The sequence below is a fragment of the Sphaerodactylus townsendi genome, linkage group LG05 (genome assembly GCF_021028975.2).
Source record: "Sphaerodactylus townsendi isolate TG3544 linkage group LG05, MPM_Stown_v2.3, whole genome shotgun sequence".
Taxonomy (NCBI): domain Eukaryota; kingdom Metazoa; phylum Chordata; class Lepidosauria; order Squamata; family Sphaerodactylidae; genus Sphaerodactylus; species Sphaerodactylus townsendi.
This window is the reverse complement of record NC_059429.1, coordinates 56,917,540-56,936,150: the sequence shown is the minus strand read 5'-3', so window position 1 is coordinate 56,936,150 and position 18,611 is coordinate 56,917,540. Positions and strand designations below refer to the sequence as shown.

The 18,611-nt window shown below is 40.9% G+C and overlaps 1 protein-coding gene across 1 annotated transcript; it reads right to left on the bottom strand.

Annotated features, from left to right (window-relative positions):
* Positions 1 to 2,603: 2,603 nt before the first annotated feature.
* On the bottom strand, positions 2,604 to 7,023 carry LOC125433238. Its single transcript, XM_048497728.1, has 2 exons — positions 6,305 to 7,023; positions 2,604 to 2,706 (listed from the first exon to the last, which is right to left on the bottom strand). Exon 1 carries the CDS (start codon positions 6,929 to 6,931, stop codon positions 6,308 to 6,310), a length of 624 nt encoding a protein of 207 aa, XP_048353685.1. The 5' UTR covers positions 6,932 to 7,023; the 3' UTR covers positions 2,604 to 2,706; positions 6,305 to 6,307.
* Positions 7,024 to 18,611: the final 11,588 nt, after the last annotated feature.

Genomic DNA, 18,611 nt, shown 5'->3' with positions numbered 1-18,611 from the left:
TATATATTTTGCTTTGAATGTGTTCGATCCTCATGAGATCTTCAATGTGCTTATTTCTCTTCTGGGAAAAATCTGTGTTCCAATTACAATAATCTCATTCAGTACCGTCTCAAAAGGCTTTTTGACTAATGGGACTAGAGTTCTGTTTGTTTCAGTATGGAACTCACTTCTTTAATGTGAGTAAGCTAACTTCAGATGTATGCGGCGAGGGGAGAACTTGACAAGATCTGCACTACATATTTTAAGAAAAAATGCATTCTTATCCTTGATTTGGATCTTTATTGAGCTAACTGTTACACAAATTTATATTTATTTATTTATTATTTGGATTTATATCCCATCCTCCCCCGAAGGGCTCAGGGTGGCAACAACAGTAAAATCATAACAATAAAAACATAAAACCAGTTTAATAAATACAATATAAAACAGTATAAAAGATCTCAAGAATCAGATGGCGACTTACACCTAATATTTCCCTGCCCCTGGGTTGCCAGAAAACAGATGTTGAACAAATATTAGCTGATGTTAAACCAGCTGGACTACTAAAATGCCTGGTGGAATAGCTCTGTCTTGCAGGTCCTGTGGAAGCTACTCAGGTCCCGCAGGGCCCTGACTTTGGACAGAAGCATATTTCACCAGGTTGGGGCCAGGACTGAAAAGGTCCTGGCCCTCGTTGAGGCCAGATGGATGGTTTTCAGGCCAGGGACTACCAGAAGGTTTCCCTCCAAGGAGCTGAGAGGCCTACTTGGGCAATATGGGGAGAGGCAGTCCGTAAGGTATGCAGGTCCAAGACCGCTCAAGGCCTTAAAGGTCAAAACCAGAACCTTGAAGATAACCTGATACTCGATGGGCAGCCAATGTAGATGGAAGAGGACTGATGTAATATGGTCCCTACCCGAGGCCCCTGCCAGGAGCCTCACAGCTGCATTCTGAACAAGTTTTAGTTTCTGGATTAGGTTCAAGGGCAGGCCAGCATAGAGCGAGTTACAATAATCTAACCTGAAGGTGACCATTGCATGGATCACTGTGGCTAGATCAGCATGGGAGAGATATGGGGCCAGCTGTCGTGCCTGGAGAAGATGATAGAATGCAGTCTGGGCCGTTCTGGTGACTTGAGCCTCCAGAGGGCCTTTCCCCCACTCTGCACGATCCCCCCTATGCCACGCGCCCGGGCGTCCCCACGACCCGGCGCTCTGTGCAGGGTCATCAAAAGGCGCCCTTTGCAAGAGTTCCAGGGATGCCGCGCGCTGAGGGGGCGTGACAGCGGCAGCGTCGGGGCGGCTGCGCTGTTGCCGCCCCTGTCGTGGGGAGTGACGGGGGACACCGCGCTACTTGAGGAGAGTAGCGCGGGGCTTAAGGTAAGTGGGGAAAGGCCCAGAGAAATCCTGGAATCCAGAATCACCCCAAACTGGTCACCGATGAGGTCAGGTGTAAAGCCTCGCTGTCCAGCACAGGCAAATTGAAGCTGGCCAGTACCTCACCGTGGCCCACCCATAGGACCTCCGTCTTTGCTGGATTCAGTTTCAACCTGAAAGTACTCAACCAACCAGCCACAGCCTCCAAACACCATCGGAGAGCCTCAGGGGTTGAGTCCCACCATTGTATGGACAAGCTGGGTGTCATTCGCGTATTGATGACACCACAGCCCAAAACTCTGGACCAACTTGGCCAGGGGGTGCATATAGATGTTAAAAAGCATCGGGGAAAGGATCGCCCCCTGTGGCACCCCACAATCAATGGGGTACCACCTGGTACTCATCACCCGCTGTCCCCAGTCTCAGAGAAATGAGTTCATCCAGCTCAAGGCTGTCCCCCATGCTCTGATCTCAGCGAGGTGGTGAACCAAAAAGTGATGATCTACTGTGTTGAACACTGCAGTGAGATAAAGCAACACCAGCAGCGCCAAACCACCTCTGTCTAGTTGGCACCGGAGTTCATCCACAATGGTGACCAAGACCATCTTGGTCCGATGACCAGAGATTAGGACTACATGCACACCCGCTGCAAAGATCAGGTCAAGAGTATGGCCTCCTTTTTGTTTGAATATACTTTATTGTTTTAAAAGAAAGAGAAAAGGGCATGCGACAAACACACCCACAAATAACAACAAATAACAAACAGACAAACAATGACAAACATAAATATTTTCATATCATGCTTCCACGTCTATATCTGTATAGCAAGTTCTACATAATCTAAACCGATAAATCACAGAAGCTGTTATAAAGAAAGAAAATAGTTGAGACTTCCCCTTCAGCCTATTTCATATACTTTGTTCTATAATCTCGCTATTACACCTGACTGTTCTTGATTCATTTAACAATTAAAGAAAAGGAAAAGGGAGAAAAAGAAAAAAATTGTCTATAATAAGTATTTTATAATAGTACATACTATTACTCTATAAATATTGTTTCTTAATCATTTTCTATTCTATATAACCCTTACACCTAATATGAAAAACAAAAAGGTTTAGTCTAATGTAACTTAATATAACTTAATATTCAATCGGGAATATTAGGACATTTGATCTTTTCTCTTGATAGAAAATCCAAAGTTGCCAAGTCTTCATATATGCTTCTGCTGGTTGTTGTCTAATTTGAAACGAGCTTTTGTCCATTATAAAAAGTTGTTGGACCTTTGTAATCCAGTCTTCCAATGTTGGGATACGATCTGTCTTCCATGTCTTTGCCAAGGTGAGGCGAGCTGCTAAAATTAGATGGAATAATACATGTAATTGCATTTTGTCAAAGGACTCCTCTGCTAATGCGGGACCCAGCAAATAGGTTAGTGGATCTTTTTTGAACCTTTTTAAAATTATTTTCTCTGTTTCTGTATGAATTAATGACCAGTATTGTCTTATTTTTTTACAGGTCCACCAGGTGTGGAAAAAAGTTCCCACATCAGTATTACACTTCCAACATTGAGGTAAGTATTTTTTGTCTATTTTATGTAAAATTGTTGGTGTTATATAAGACCTATAAAATAACTTTAAATTATGTTCCCAGTGGTTCGTGTTAGGTGTGAATTTGTAATTTTCTTTCCAATATTTCTCCCATTTAGAAAGAGGTATAACCATGTTCACATTTTCTGCCCATTTTATCATATTAGGTTTTACTATTTCATCTTCTGTTTTTTGAGTTAATAGACACTGATAGAGTTTGCTGATATTCTTTTTGTTGTCTCCTAATAGTATCCCATCTAGTTCTGTCTGATTTTGGTTAATGCCCCAAAGTTTAGTGTCTTGAGCCCAGCAATTCTGTAGTTGTAAGTATGTGTACCAGTGGCAAGGGTATCCTACAATATTAATCCTGTTCCTTGGTTTCATAACTAATTTACCGTTCATCATAATAGTTATATCTTTATATGTTAGCCAGTCTTTGTTGTTGTTTCTATCTTTTATTTGAAGTCCCTCCATCCTAGATAACCAATTGGGATTTTTATGTAATATATCTTCCTATATTTAGTCCAGATTTTGATGAGCCCATTTCTTACTATATGATTCTTGAACAGTTTGTCTTTTATTTCCCCTTTTTCGTTGGTAGGCCATATATAGTTATGCCATCCCATTTGATTATTATAACTCTCCACATTTAATAATTTGTAATTATTCAGGTTAATCCATGTTTTCACCCAAGCTACCGCTGCAGAGTCATGATATAGCTGCAGGTCAGGCAATCCATATCCTCCTCTATACTTCTCATCTATTAAGTATTTATATTTAACCTTGGGTTTAGTTCCCCCCCATAAGAATTTAGTTATTTCAGATTGCCAGTTTTTGAAAGTTTTAAGTGTGGTAATCAAGGGTAAGTTTTGGAATAAATACATCATCTTCGGGAGAATTGACATTTTGATAATTGATATTTTCCCATATAGTGAAAAATTTTGCTTTGTCCATGTGGTCATTTTTTGTCGTATCGCTTGCCACAGAGTGTCGTAGTTGTTTTTTAATATGTTCGAATTCTTGTTTTCTAGCCATATTCCTAAATATTTTATCTTTTTGGCTATTGTAAATCCCGTTATTTTTTCCACTACAGTTGCTTCTTTTGAGCTTAGATTGTTTATCAACATTTTGGTTTTTAAATTGTTAACCTTAAATCCTGCAACTTCCCCATATTGTGTTATTAGTTCCATAAATCTATTGCTTTTGGTATGTGGGTCATCAAGGAAGCATATTATATCATCTGCATAGGCTTTTAGTTTATATTTCATTCCTTTATATTGTAGACCTTTAATTATTTCATCATTTAGTATAGCTTTTATTAAGGGTTCTAATGTTACTATGAATAACAGGGGTGACAGAGGACACCCTTGTCTCGTCCCTCTTTTGATCTCAAATTTCTCAGTCAGTTCTCCATTTATTTTTATCTGCGCTTCTTGTTTTGTATATATATTCTTTATACCTTCCAAGAAGGGTCCTGTTATTCCTGAATATTCCAGTGTTGTTGTTAGGAATTCCCAATTCACCCTATCGAAGGCTTTTTCTGCGTCCAGACTTATTGTAGCCATAGCTAATTGTGGATTAGTGTTTAATATCTCAATAACATCAATAACTGTTCTAACATTATGTGAAATTGTTCTGCCAGGCAGGAACCCAGTTTGCTCCTCTGTTATGTATTGGTTTAAAACTTTTTAAAGTCTGTTTGCTAAAATGGTTGTATATATTTTGTAATCAATGTTTAAAAGCGAGATTGGTCTATAGTCCTTAGGTTCAGGTACCCCATCTGATGTTTTTGGTAATAGGGAGATCACAGCTTGTTTCCAGAACTCCGGTATAGTTATGCCCCTGTGAACTTCATTAAGTAGCTGTTCCAAGGGGTCTATTAATGTATCTGTAAATTTTTTGTAGTATACAGCTGTGATGCCATCTGGTCCTGGGGCTTTGTTTTTCAATTTTTTGATTGCTTCCACTATTTCTTCTTTGGTTATTTCCTTATTAAGACTCTCTAAGTTTTCTTGCGATATTTTAAAGGGGGGTTGTTTAGTTAAATATTCCTTCATTTCTTGTTCTTTAATATTTTCCCTTTCATACAGTCGGCTATAGAAATCTTTGATTATTTCCTTAATTTGTTCCTGTTTCTGTATTATTTGAGAGTTATGTTTAAGTTTAAAAATTATATTCTGTTCTTGTCTTTTCTTTAATTTTAGGGCGAGCCATTTTCCTGGTTTATTGCCCTGAGTGTAGTACTTTTGCTTTATATATATATATTTCGTTTCTTACTGTATCCTTTGTAATTAGCAAATTTAGTTGATCTTTAAGAAAGTTAATTTTATTTCTTAATTTTTTGCAGTCTCCTTTCTTTTCTGCTTCCTTTTCTAATTTATGAAGTTCTTCCTCTAACTTCTTTCTCTTTTCTTTCTTTTGCTTGTTCATCTTAATCTCCTCACTTTGTATATAACCCCTCATCACTGCCTTGTGTGCATCCCAAATTATTCCATTATTCTGTATTGAGTTTTTATTTACTTTCCAGTATTCTTGTAGTTCTTTATCTAGTTTCTCTTTGCACTTAGTGTTATTCAGCACCCAGTCTTTGATATTCCAAACATTTTTCCTTTTATGTTGACCTATTTCCCAAGTAATTGGACTATGGTCTGAAAGAACTCTGTTTCCAATTTTAATATTATTAGTTATAGAGCATAAGGATTTGGGAGCCCATATCATATCTATCCTCGTGAGGGTCTTGGGTCTGTCTGAATAGAAAGAAAATTCTAATGAGGATCCTGCTTTTTCTCTCCATATGTCTACCAATTGCAAATCTTTAACAATTTGAAAAAAGGAGGCCGGTAATTTACCCTCTATTGCTACTTTCTTATTGTCATTTTTCCCTTTATTTGTTTTCCTATCCTTCTTGGGGTCTGCTGTCCCATTCATGTCTCCTAGGAAAATCCATTTTTGGGGGTGCAGTTGTATTAAGTGATTGTATAATCCTTGATAGAATTGGGCCTTGTTGTTGTTTGGAGCATATACTGCCACCAACCAAATTTTTTCGTTATTCCATTCAATTTCAGCTATTATATATCTTGCCTCTGGGTCTCTATATATTTCTCTTGGTTTTAACCTGTCCTTAATATATAGTGCAACTCCCCCTTTTTTTCCCCAGGTAAACCTGCATGGAAAAGCGACCCCAGTCCGGAATTCTGTAAGTACCTTTCATGTTCTTGTTTGATATGCATCTCCTGCAGACCAGTCACATCATACCTTCCCTGTTTAAGTTGATTAAATACCTTTTTCCTCTTAATCACATTGTTTAAGCCGTTAACATTCCAAGTTATGATTTTACAGTTAAACATCAGGTAAAAACCTTACCACCTAGTTGTCAAGATATTTAAGATTTTTCTTATTCTTCGTCAGGAAATCCTGGGCTTTGGTCACTGTGTTGATATTGTAATTCCTGGAGTCAAGCTGAAAGAAGAGACCTTCGGGTATGTTCCATCTAAATGAGATGTTGTTTAAACGTAATGTGTCCACAAGTTGTGTATAGTCTTTCCTTTTCCTTCTAATTACTGCAGGTATCTCCTTCAGGATGATCATGTCCTTTCCTTCCAGTTGGATTCTAGATGTAGAGTGGAATCTTAAAATTTCATCCCGCATGCTTTTCCTGACACAATTTATAATTATATCTCTTGGGAGCCTTCTGTCTCTTGCAATTTTAGAGTTCACTCTATACAGCCTGTCAATTTCCCTGACAGCATCATCTTCTTCTAGGCTCCATACTTGGCTAAGCATAGGTAAAATTCTTTGCAGTAAGTTTTCGTTGTCTTTTTCCGGTAGTCCTCGTATTCTCAGAAAGGTTTCCTTTTGTTTGTATTCCATTATGGCCATATAGTCATTCTGTCTTTCAAATTGCTCTCTGAGAGTCAGCACCTTTTCATCCACTTCCTCCACCTTTTCTGCATTGTCCTTTATTGCAGTTTTTATTTCCTTCAGTGTCATCTATTTTTTTAAATTGTGCAGCATTTCCTTTCATGTCCTGTTTAATGGCTTTCATTTCTTGCTCCATCCTAGCAAATTGTTCCTGTGTTTCTCTTTGGAACTTTGTCAATTGTTCTGTAGCTTCGTTTTGTTTATTTAATATTGTCTCCATCATTTGTTCAAGTCTGGACTCGTTATCTGAATTTTTTTCTGAAGTGGCACCAGCCAAATTCATTGTCATTTTAGTACTCTTATTTTCCATGGCGCTCTTCCTGGTACTCATTATCAAAGGGGGAAAGGAATAAAGAAAAAATTGCTCACCGGCTTTAATTTAATTTTTCCACAGTCCACAACGTTATACAGTTCGTTTTAAATCTCGCTTTCTGTGTTGCTGATGGCAGTTATCTTGTGAGCTGTCAGGAGATCTAACTTTTCCGTCCTGTTCTTTAAACAGCGATCGCGATCTTATCTCCTCATAACTATAGGTCGCTATTACTTAGTTATCATTGAGAGTGCCTATTCGTTCTATCCCTCTTGTATCTATGGTTTCTTTTCCGGTTTTGCCTGGTGACGCTTTGCTTTGTTTTTCACACTCTCATTGGCTGGAGTCCCTTTCACTTCCTTTGTTTTGCCTCTCCTTATTGGGTTTGTGTTTAACTTCCAGGGGATCCCTTACAAGTTCATCCCTCCCTCATTGAGAGAAGGGAGGGGGAGAATTGGAGAGTTTCTGGCTTTGTGCCAGTTCCTCCGCTAACGTTCGGGTCTCCTCTTTTCTTTCCCGGGGTCCCAGCCGGCCTCCTTACCACCGCGTTGGACGTCTGCCTCTCTTCCCCGCGCTCTGGCAACTTCCCGTCCTCTCCTCTCTTCGGGGCAGCGGATTGTTTCCGAAGCGATCAAGCGCAGCCTTCCATGACTTCCTCGGGTTTTCCCACGCGCCGCTCCGTTTCAGTCGCACACCGATTGAGGTAAGATAAGTCCGATAAAAAGTTCAGTCAGTTTCATTACAGGTTGAAGAGCCGTCATGATCCTTCTTAGTTCGCTATCACGTATGCTCTAGGCAGTCTGCGTTATGGCTCTGGCTTCTTCCAATTTGGCTGTCCCTTTCTTGCTGGTTTAAGGAGGGAGCAGAATTGACTACTCAGCCAATTTGCTCCTTACCTTCGCTACTTGCACTCCTCCATCCTATGGGAGAAGAATTTGTGAGCCCCTAAACAGGGGGTCTTTGAGATTAGGACAGATTCTCTGGAGCTTCTCTCAGAGACGTTCGCCAGTCGCCATCTCTGACCGGAAGTCCCCAGTATTTGGTCAAGAGTATGGCCTCCTTGATGTGTGGGAGTTCTGATGTTCACTAGGGAGAGGCCTAGTGTCGCCATGGATGACAGTAGGTGCGCAGCGACCAAGGAGGAGGCTGCATTGACATGGACGTTAAAGTCCCCCAACAGTATGAGGTTAGGGAACCACAACGCCCAGTCAGCGACCACTTCTAGCAGCCACGCCAGGCTGTCTGCCGGCGCACTAGGCGATTGGTACTTCAGCAGAACAACCAACCTCACCAAGGAATCCCAATGGAGGCCCAAGCACTCTATTCCTTCGATATGTGGGGCGAGGGATGTCTGAAAGGAGATAGAATTCCAGATGACCATCACCACTCCACCACCCTGGCCCTGTTGCGGGTTTCCTGATTTGGTTCCAATTTGTGGATGGAGCCATGATGAGGAGGAACTGCTGAACTTTCTGGACCACCTTAACAGCATCCACCCAAACATCCAATTTACCATGGAAACTGAAAAAGAAGGAAAAATGCCTTTTCGAGATGTCTTGGTCTTTCGCAGACCCAACCACCAATTGGGCCACACAGTATACAGAAAACCGACACACACAGACCGGTATCTACATAAAAACTCCAATCACCATCCACAACAGGAAAGGGGCATAATCAAAACTCTGACAGATTGTGCAAAATGAATTTGTGAACCTCACCTCCTCCCTGATGAAATCAATCATCTAGACTGGGCTCTGCAGGCTAATGATTACTCCACAACAGAAATCAGAAGAGCTTTAAGACCAGGATAACCCAGAGGACTGAGGAGAAACAGCTCACCACAGGAAAAATATTTCTACCATACATCAAGGGAATCACTGATCAAATAGGGAAACTGATGAAGAAACATAACCTACAAACATTCTTCAAACCTACCAGGAAAATACAGCAGATGCTACGCTCAGCAAAGGACAAGAGAGACCCCCTCACTTCTGTAGGAGTTTATCTCATACTCTGCAGCTGTGGAAAGGTCTATTAAGAAACAACAAAATGCAGCATTCAAACTCGTGTTAAGGAGCACGAAAGACACTGTCAGCTTAACTATCCTGAAAAATCTGCAGTTGCAGATCATGTCTTAAACAAAACTGGACATAACATTTTATTTGAAAACATTGAAATTATGGACAATTCAGAAGGTTACTTTGTCAGACTGCACAGGGAGGCCATTGAAATTCACAAACACCAAGACAATTTCAACAGGAAAGAAGAGACTTTGAAAATTAGCAAAACTTATCTACCAGTACTTAAAAACACCAAAAGCAAACCCCAAGGGTATGCTACGTTCATGAACAATGGACTCCACCCAAACACAGGATTTGCATTCACCAATACTACTGCTGCTGCAGGGCATGAAAAGGTGAATCACTCCCTGGACTGATAAGCCCCACCTGCAATACAATACTATCAACCACATCTTTGCATGTCAAGTTCCACCCAAACACTTACTGATTGGTTCCCCACCCTGGGACATGGACAATATATACCCCAAACATTTCCTTCTCTTTGGACACAGTGTGTAACAGACTTCCCTCTGTGATTCACCTCGAAGATGCCAGCCACAGATGCAGGCAAAACGTTAGGAACACGTTAGGAACATGTTAGGAACAGACCACGGCCACACAGCCCAGAAAACCCACCAGAACCAGTTGAATCCGGCCGTGAAAGCCTTCGACAATACAATATTCTTAATGTTCAAGGACAGCTACATTAAGGCTTCCATTAAGTACAATGTACATATTACCTCAGCACTATGTTGAGTGTTGTCTATGACTGGTTCCCATGTATAAACACCAGTCAGGTATATTTCCTGGATCACATGGGTACCAATGTCAGGTGTCCTAGTTAGATGTGAAGTTCTGGTATGGGAGGTAGCTGTGTAATCTGAGTGACTTACATGAGTGCTGCTTTTACATTACTGTTAAACGTAGAAAGTGATGACAGAAAAGTGATGGAATGTTGGCAGCTCCACTACAATATATAAATTGACTTTAGACTCCCTTTAATAATGTTGTTTGCAATTTCATGGCCAACAAGATAGTTAGGGACTTTTCTCCATTGGTATCCAGGGCTGCAGAAGGCCAAAAAAATAAATGTTGGGGGGACATATTAGCTGTGTATAATAGATTCAATAAAAATGTCAGCATATACTACAGATAGAAATGTGAGACACTGCATATACCACATGTCTGCCTGCTGTCTTATGAGGCTTTGTTTCCCCAGTGCTAGGCTATAGCGAAGTTGGATCTTGTCTACTAAGAGACATTATATAAGGTTTATATTTTAAGAAAACAGCTAAGGTCCTGACACAGTTCAATAAAGCTCTTGAACCTTCCCTGAGTCTCAATTATTGACCAGAGTAACAGACCCTTACACCCAGCAAGCTTCCGTGGGACAATGGGATTCAAAGCTGGGTCTCCTAGATCCTAGTCTAATACTCTAAACAAGTAACACTGTGCAGCTCATTCACAATTGGGAGCAACCAAAATAGCAACATGAATATCTTATACCCTGTGTACCAGTCCACTAAGTACACACTTACAAGGCAGTAACTATTTATAGGACTGGCCAAGTTACAGCCTCCATCTTTGAACAAAATAGACTTCAGACCCTGATTCTGTGTAGTTTGCCATTAAAAATTGTGACTTCTGCTGAAATTGCAATGATACAGCACCAAACAGTTGTGCATTCCATGAGGAATATCTAATTGCAAGTAGCTGTAAACATTGGGAAAGCAATACTCCAAAGTGCTTCTGTAAAGCTTTCGTAAAGGGGGCAACTTACCCAATACTTGTCTAAAACTTGTCCAAATGGGTTTTTTTTAACAAGGGAAGACCCCTCCCACAAGAAAACCTCAATGATGTTTGGCCCCACATGATACTATGTAGTGTAAAAACTGTGGATGCCTGTCCATTTTATCTTATTTTGTGTGACCATAACAGGGAGTATCTATGGATTCATGTTTAGAAGCTCAGACACTGTTGTTTCAACTGAAATATTAACTTTGTCAACTAAGCTAAGATAAGCAGCTGCTGAAATGCCAAGAGAACCAAATTGCACAGGGTTCCACACACACAGGCAAACCAATCCCGCCCCCTGTTAGCATGTCCAATCATGTTATTCAAGAGGACTTTTTCTTGAATCCCAACCCTGAAGCTCATCATTGGAAGGTCCCTGAATGTGCTGTTGATTGCTGACCAAGCATGAATACTGACAAATAAACACCTGACAAACATACGCAACTCTGACAAATGAAACCAGTTTCATAACTGATAAGAAGAGCGCAGACTAACACATTGTTTGGGGGTTTTTTTTGTTAATGGGAAGATGTTATGGGTATCAGGTTTCCCTGTTTTCTGGGTGCTGAAGTAAACAGAGAATGAGGGAAAAATTAAGTCCATGCCTGTGTCTCTACCTCTGAAGATTTATGTTTCACCATGATACTGTCCATCCCCTGTGTACAGTGTACTGTGAAAACGTAGAAATGTCCAAGAGGATGCCAGGTTTTGGTAGCAATTTTTCTTTCTTTTTAGGTCAGAAGCAGCCTTTTCCTCATACTTTAAGGATATTTTGAGGCCTTCAAAGGCCTATTCTTACTCTGCCCTGCCGTCCTAATTTTCAGGAGTTTGACAGCTAAGATGCTTCTAAGCCTGTGAAAGTCCTGCCTCTGAAACTCTTGTGGATCCCTGGATAGGTAGCTATGAAATGTATCAGCTTGCTTGTTCAGAAACTGAGTGAGAGCTAAGGACAGAAGGGAGGTAAGATGACAATGATTTAACAATTAGGTTTAGATTGGCTAATATGCATTAAGTTGCTATCATGTTTTCAACTTCTTTTTTCAAGTGTTTTATAATATCTAGTGGTTTGTTCATGGTTTTTCATATTTATTCCTTTTCAGTCCGATTCAGTTTGTAGTATTCAATTGCTTTTGTAAAGTATTATTCAGTAATGCCCTCCAACAAAATGTTTACTTTGTATCAGTAACACTGACAGTTGTGTACTCACCTGGTTGAGAATCTGTAAAAACAAAACAGAAGCCTCTTGCTTCAGGGAACCAAATTAACATTAATATTAAATATATAAATCTATCTCTTTACTTACCAGAGCATCTGTGGACAAATAGGATGGAATATCCCCTTTTTCTTACAAATGGAGACTCAAAATGGGTTAAAATATTAGTCTCTTCAATTTTATTCTCATATAAACAAGTAAGGTGGATTATGCTGAGGTCACCCAATGAGCTTCCATGGCAGTGTGGGGATTCAAACCTGGGTCTCCTAAATTCTTGTCTGACACTCTAGCCCTGTTCACAAATTACAGAGAATGCATGTACAATCTGTGTATAGTGTATTTAATTGTTTTTTGCACATGTGAGTAATGTTATATTTAATGCATGTACACCTGAATGTGGAATTTAAACCTCACATTTATCCAAATACTGGTCCTGGTTTCATTTATCAAATGAATGTGTGTTGACTTTTCCTTATAATTAGGCACCTGCATGAACTTATAGTTTGTATGTGCATTCACTGTAACATTCAAATGAGGCTCCTGACTCTCTGGGAAGGAATCATAGTAGTTTTTCAATATGGCCTCCATATCATGGTTTTTACTATAGTTTCCAGATCATATTACCAATTTCAAGGCTGTTTTGATTGACAATAACCTCTAATCAAATTAGTTTGGGCATGAGTTTCACTTGTTAAACTGATCATTGAGTAGCAAGACTCCTGTTCAAAAATAAATAACTGATGATGCACTTGAGTTACTCATTCTGCCAGCAAAATCCAGGCCTTTATTGGCCAGCAATTTAGTTGACATTTACAATACAGATTTGGATTTTCTTTTATAGCTGCCAGAGAGCCTGTTTAGTTTTCATATCATACAGATCGCACAGCAGGCACGGAGATATGAGGCAAACCTCTCTAGATCAAGCTGTCAAGATACTGCCATCCAGGCCTACAGGCTGATTGTCATTCCTCATTGTGTGTTCAGGTATAATTTCCTAAATACAATGTGCATGTGCCTCTTTTCCTGAAAGGTATCTTTGTAGTATGTGTTTTTCAAAGTATCCAAAGTTGGCAACCAAGAAAAAGAACCCCTCTGCTTTTGAGAATTTTAAAGGAATCCACACCACATTTTGTATTCATCATTGTTTATCATGAATTCAGGCTCGTAATCTGGCATACTAAACTCACAGTAGGCTTGTTGTGGACATAATTTGTTAGAAAAAGTATTAAACAAATGACTTCTTTGCTTATTATTCCTACTGGTAACAGCAATTGGAGCTCCTTGCCTGATGTCTTAATCAACAGCAGGTAGGGTTGCCAACCTGCAGGTAGCACCTAGAGATATTCCATTATTATAGTTGATTTCCTGCTGACCAAGATCATTCCCCTGGAAAAAATGACTGTTTTGAAGGTTGGGCTGCATGGCATTATACCCTGCTACAGAAGTTGTGTGCCTAAAGACAATGTACATATAAACACACAAGCAGAAAGGATCAGACATGATAGTCTACCGTTGCCCATCCCTAGCTTCCCATGAGTCTAGTCAGAAGCCATTCTTCTACTGTAGATTTCTTTTTTTCACCCATGCTTTTACTAAAAGTCCCATGTCTTCTAGAAGCAGTATTTTCAGGATATCAGTGTGCTGAGGCATGAGGGAAGGTGGGAAATTTCTCCTCTGGTAATATAAGCACTGTTTGGATCCTTTGTGCTTTGGTCTGGAGATGGAATTATAGAGTTGGAAGAGACCACAAGGGCCAACAAGTCCAACCCCCTGGCATGCAGGAATACACAGTCAAAGCACTCCTGACAGATGGCCACCCAGCCTCTCTTAAAAACTTCCGAAGGAGGAGATTCCACCACACTCTGCAGCTGTGTAATCTACTGTCAAACAGCCCTCACCATCAGGAAATTCTTCCTATTGTTTAGGAATAGGAATGCTCCATCTTCAACATGACATCCCTTCAAATATCTAAACAAGGCTATCATTTCACCCCTTAACCTTCTTTTCTCCAGTCTAAACAGACCCAGCTCTCTAAGGCCCTTTCTGCATGGGCAATATACAGCGGCCCAGGGACGGCAAAAATGCTATCCCTGGGCTGCTGTTCGCACAGGAGGCAGCAGCGCTGTCCTGGCCGCCAGAAAGCAGCGTGAAGCGAGGTTGTCTAGCGAGGTTTTTGCAAAGCAGTGTCTTCCCATCGGCATGGTGCGAAGATGCTGCTTCCCTTGTCGCCTCCACTCACCATCATGTCCATCGTCGCCTTGGAGGGCTGCAGGGACCTGCCCATGCTTCCCTCCAACCCCTGGAGGTTGGAGGGCAGTGTGGGCGGGTCCCTGCAGCCCTCCAGGGTGACACTGGACATGACGGTGAGAGGAGAGGGCTGACCGAGAGGCGACTCCATGCGGAGCTGCCTCTCCGGCTGGGGAGGGAGTAGGGGCCGCTTGCACGCTAGTGTGTGAATGGTCCCTGAGCCTCCACCGGCATAAATTATGCTGGTGTAGGCTCGTTTCCGCCCATGTGTGGAAAGTCTCTCCTTGTAGGCCGCAGATTCCAGACCTTTTTTTTTTTTACCATTCTGATCCTTGGGACCCATTCCAGCTTGTCAATATCCTTCTTGAATTGTGAACTGGACACAGTATTCCAGGTGAGGTCTGACCAATGCAGAATAGAGACATACTATTTCGTCCCTCAGTTGAGACACTATATGCCTATTGATGCAGCCCAGAATTGCATTGGCTTTCCCATCGCACTGCTGACTCTTTTTCAGGCTGTGGTCTACTAAGACTTCCAGATCCCTTTCACATGTACTGTTGTCAAGCCAGGTGTCATCCATCCTATAACTGTGCATTTTATTTTTTTCTGCATAACTGTAGTATCTTACATTTATCTCTGTTGAAATTCATGTTGTTAGTTCTTGTTCAGCTCTCTAATCTGTCCAGGTCATTTGAATGCTGATCCTGTCCTCTGGGGTATTAGCTACCCTTCCTAATTTGGTGTCATCTGATTAGCATGCCCTTTATTCCATCATCCGAGTCATTGATAAAAATATTGAATAGTACTGGGACAGAACCCTGTTGTATACTCCCTATGCACTTGGCCCCCTTTGTATTCTTGACAACATCTCTTCATAGTTCGGGCTCTGTATGCACAACAGGGTGGGGAATAAGGAGCAATTGTATCATTTTCAACATGTTTATTTTTTACTGTATATTTATGTACTTGCGTGCAATTGAAAATCATAAATATGGACAATCAGTGCAGCAAAGAATTGAGAAACACATTAATAAAAGATTTAAAAGTGATCAACACAGTTTCAAAGGATCTGAGTCTGAGCCTTCTGTTTTAACCAAATCTGAAACACTGAATTCAAGGCAACCTAACATGTAAGTGTGTAAACATGCCTTTGAAAAGGAATTTTCACTTAAGGAAGGGAAATGAACTCAAAACATCATTTTTATGGTGTTTTTTTTCAAAATTATACATACAAAGCTGACACAGTAAAGAGATTAAAGTGGTAAAATATAAAAGAAGAGAACAAAACACATCAAGTCAGATCTCATACTTTAAAAAGTAAATATAACAAACACATTTAAATTCAAGTTTGATATTCATTGTCAAAACATTAAAAAGGGGTTTCCATGCTGATTTAAAGAGTAAAAAATGCACTTTTGCATAGTTTTAAAAATGCTGCACAGTTTACTTATCTGAAAATGCAAATGTGCATAAATAATGTGATGCTATGATGTTTTTGATTTAAAGAAGTTTAGCACTTTGATTTTGCTCAAAGACAATAAAAATCTGGATTTCCATTTTTTAATCAAATCCCATATATTTCTGTTTCCGATGGGTAATGTCCCTGGCTGGAAAAAGTAGGCAGAAACAGAGTGTGAACTTTAACAAGCAGTGCCATTCTGAACAACTTAAGTTATATAACTCTCGATGTTGTTGTTTGGTTAGACTCTGCAAGACCACAGTGACATCATTCTTTCAGTTTGCATTGAGTGTGGTGAGAAAGTTATAGCTACTGCCAGAGGTGGGATCCAACCAGTTCTCACCACTTCTCTAGAAGTGGTTACTAATTTTTCTGAGTGCTGAGAAGGGGTTACTAAAGCAACCTCCCTGCCCAATAGGGACTGGAGGTGCATGTGTGCGGCAGCGCCACTGTTTGAATCCCACCACCATCCGAACCTGTTATTAAAAGGTTAATGGCCCAGACCAGCAATTATGGCCAACACCTGGCAAAGATGCACAGACCTAAAACAGATTGTGCTGTTCCCCTGTGGGAAATGAGGACTTTCAGACATCACTATCCACTGTTCATATGTTTCAGATATGCTATCGTTTCCTGGGAAGAGCTTGGCAGACAACTGTTCCTGTCTTGCTGTGTGAGTGACTGTATTGATAGCAGATTTTGGATAACAGGCAGCACAGTGTTCTGTTAAGAATGGAGGCGTGCTGCTAAAAACTGTTCTGCTTCTTGCATATTTTCCACTCAAATCACCCATGCATTCTAACTGTTCGATCAAATAAATGTGTTCTTCTGCTTTCAGTATGACTGGCAATGTTTAATTTGGATTTTAATTCATGGTTAATGGGACAAAGTGACTTTGTCCCCTGTAGAATTCTCACATCTGAAGGTCTGAATGTATAGAAATCAGAAGAGATAGGGTCTTTGTGCTACAATTGTTTCTACAGTATTGGAAGACAGCTAGGAGATACCCCATAAGTTCTATTGACCATGTTTACTTTTATTCCTGACACCACCCCGAAAGCCTCAGATGTCTGCTTCTCAAGCTTTGATCATGTTTTCTGAAAACCAGATATGCTTTACTTCATTGAGATGGCACTGATGCATACATTCACATCCTGATGCTATAGAAATCATTTTACTTTGAGGGAGAAGTAATTAGCAGCTCAATACTGATGTATTTATAAGTTTTTATCCAAGTTCTTCACTCCATTCAAAGCGGGCTATAATATTGTAAAAAACATTACAAACAGTCCAACCACCCCCAACCTATAAATAGCCACAAATTAAAATCAAATGGCCCAAGAATGCAAAGATGTTCCCTGTATCTGTTGGCTAACTCATCAGAACTCAATTCTTAAAATAATAGTCATGGTTCAAATTATTCAAGAGCAATCATGTTAGTTCCCCTTATTTGGTCAATATTAGGTCAATAAACGCCCAAATCAGGCCCAATTAAGGCAATTTGGCTCAGATTTAGGCTGATTTCAAGTGGCCTGAAACCAAGCTGGATCCAAATCCATTTGAACGCCCAAATCTAAATCGCAATTTGGGCATTCACATGGATTTGGGGTGGGGTGGGGGGTGGGAGTGCTTCATGGGCTCCTTTTAAACAGCAAAAACAGTGTTGTTTGCCTAAATTTGGCATGGATGGGGGGGGGGGGTGGAGATTTAAAGGGAGCTCTCCCTTTAACCCCCCCCCATCCATGCCGAATTTAGGCAAACAAAACAATGCTTCTTTCAATGCTGTTTTCCCTCCCCTTCCCCTCCCTCCCCTTTCCTTACTTGCCACCCCACTACACACACTTGAAAAGAAGGCACTTGAAATAATGGACAGTGGACTGTGTCACTCATGGGCAGTTGGGAAGCTGGAGAAACATGCTTGAAAAACATGAATTCTCATAGATCTTCCTGATTTTTCCACTTGGCCACCCCCAAATCATGATCCCATCACAGTCCTTAGCCACATGTCTGAACACAACAATCATCCATCCCACCTTCCATGGCTCTGCAGTGGTGCAAAAAACCAGTGAGAGGTGTGGGATGGGGTGAGGCTTGCTGTTATGCCCAGCTGGCTCTGTGGTAGAGATTTCAATAGGAGGAGCTGTGCTGGGGGTCTTGCTCTGGGTAAAGGCACCAAGTTTCCTGCAGGGCTGCTGCTGAGTCTCCTGAAAGGAATCAGCCAACTTTGCTGAAGTTTGCGTGGGAGGGGCAAATGCTGAGGGCACCCAATTGAAGGTGAAGCTGATGCCCCCAGAATGAGTGCCTAGCCAGAACTAAATCCCCGCCAGAGCCCCCAATAAAATCTCCAGCACAGAGCCAGCATTGAAAAGTAATAAAATCTCCAGCACAGCAGGTCTCATTGAAGTCTATGGTGGGAGAAAAACAATTAATTTTTCCCAACATAGAACTTGCTGAAGAGCTGGGAGATTCTGTGCTCTGAAGTGGCTCCATTGCAGCCTGTGGGGAATTTATGGGGTGTCTGTGGGGTGCACATTTTTAAATGTAGAGGCACCAAAATTTCAGGATATCTTCAGGAGACTCTCCTGATGATACCAGCCAGGACTGGTGAGGTGTGGTTCAGGGGGTCCAAAGTTATGGACCCTCAAATTGGTAGCCCCATCTCC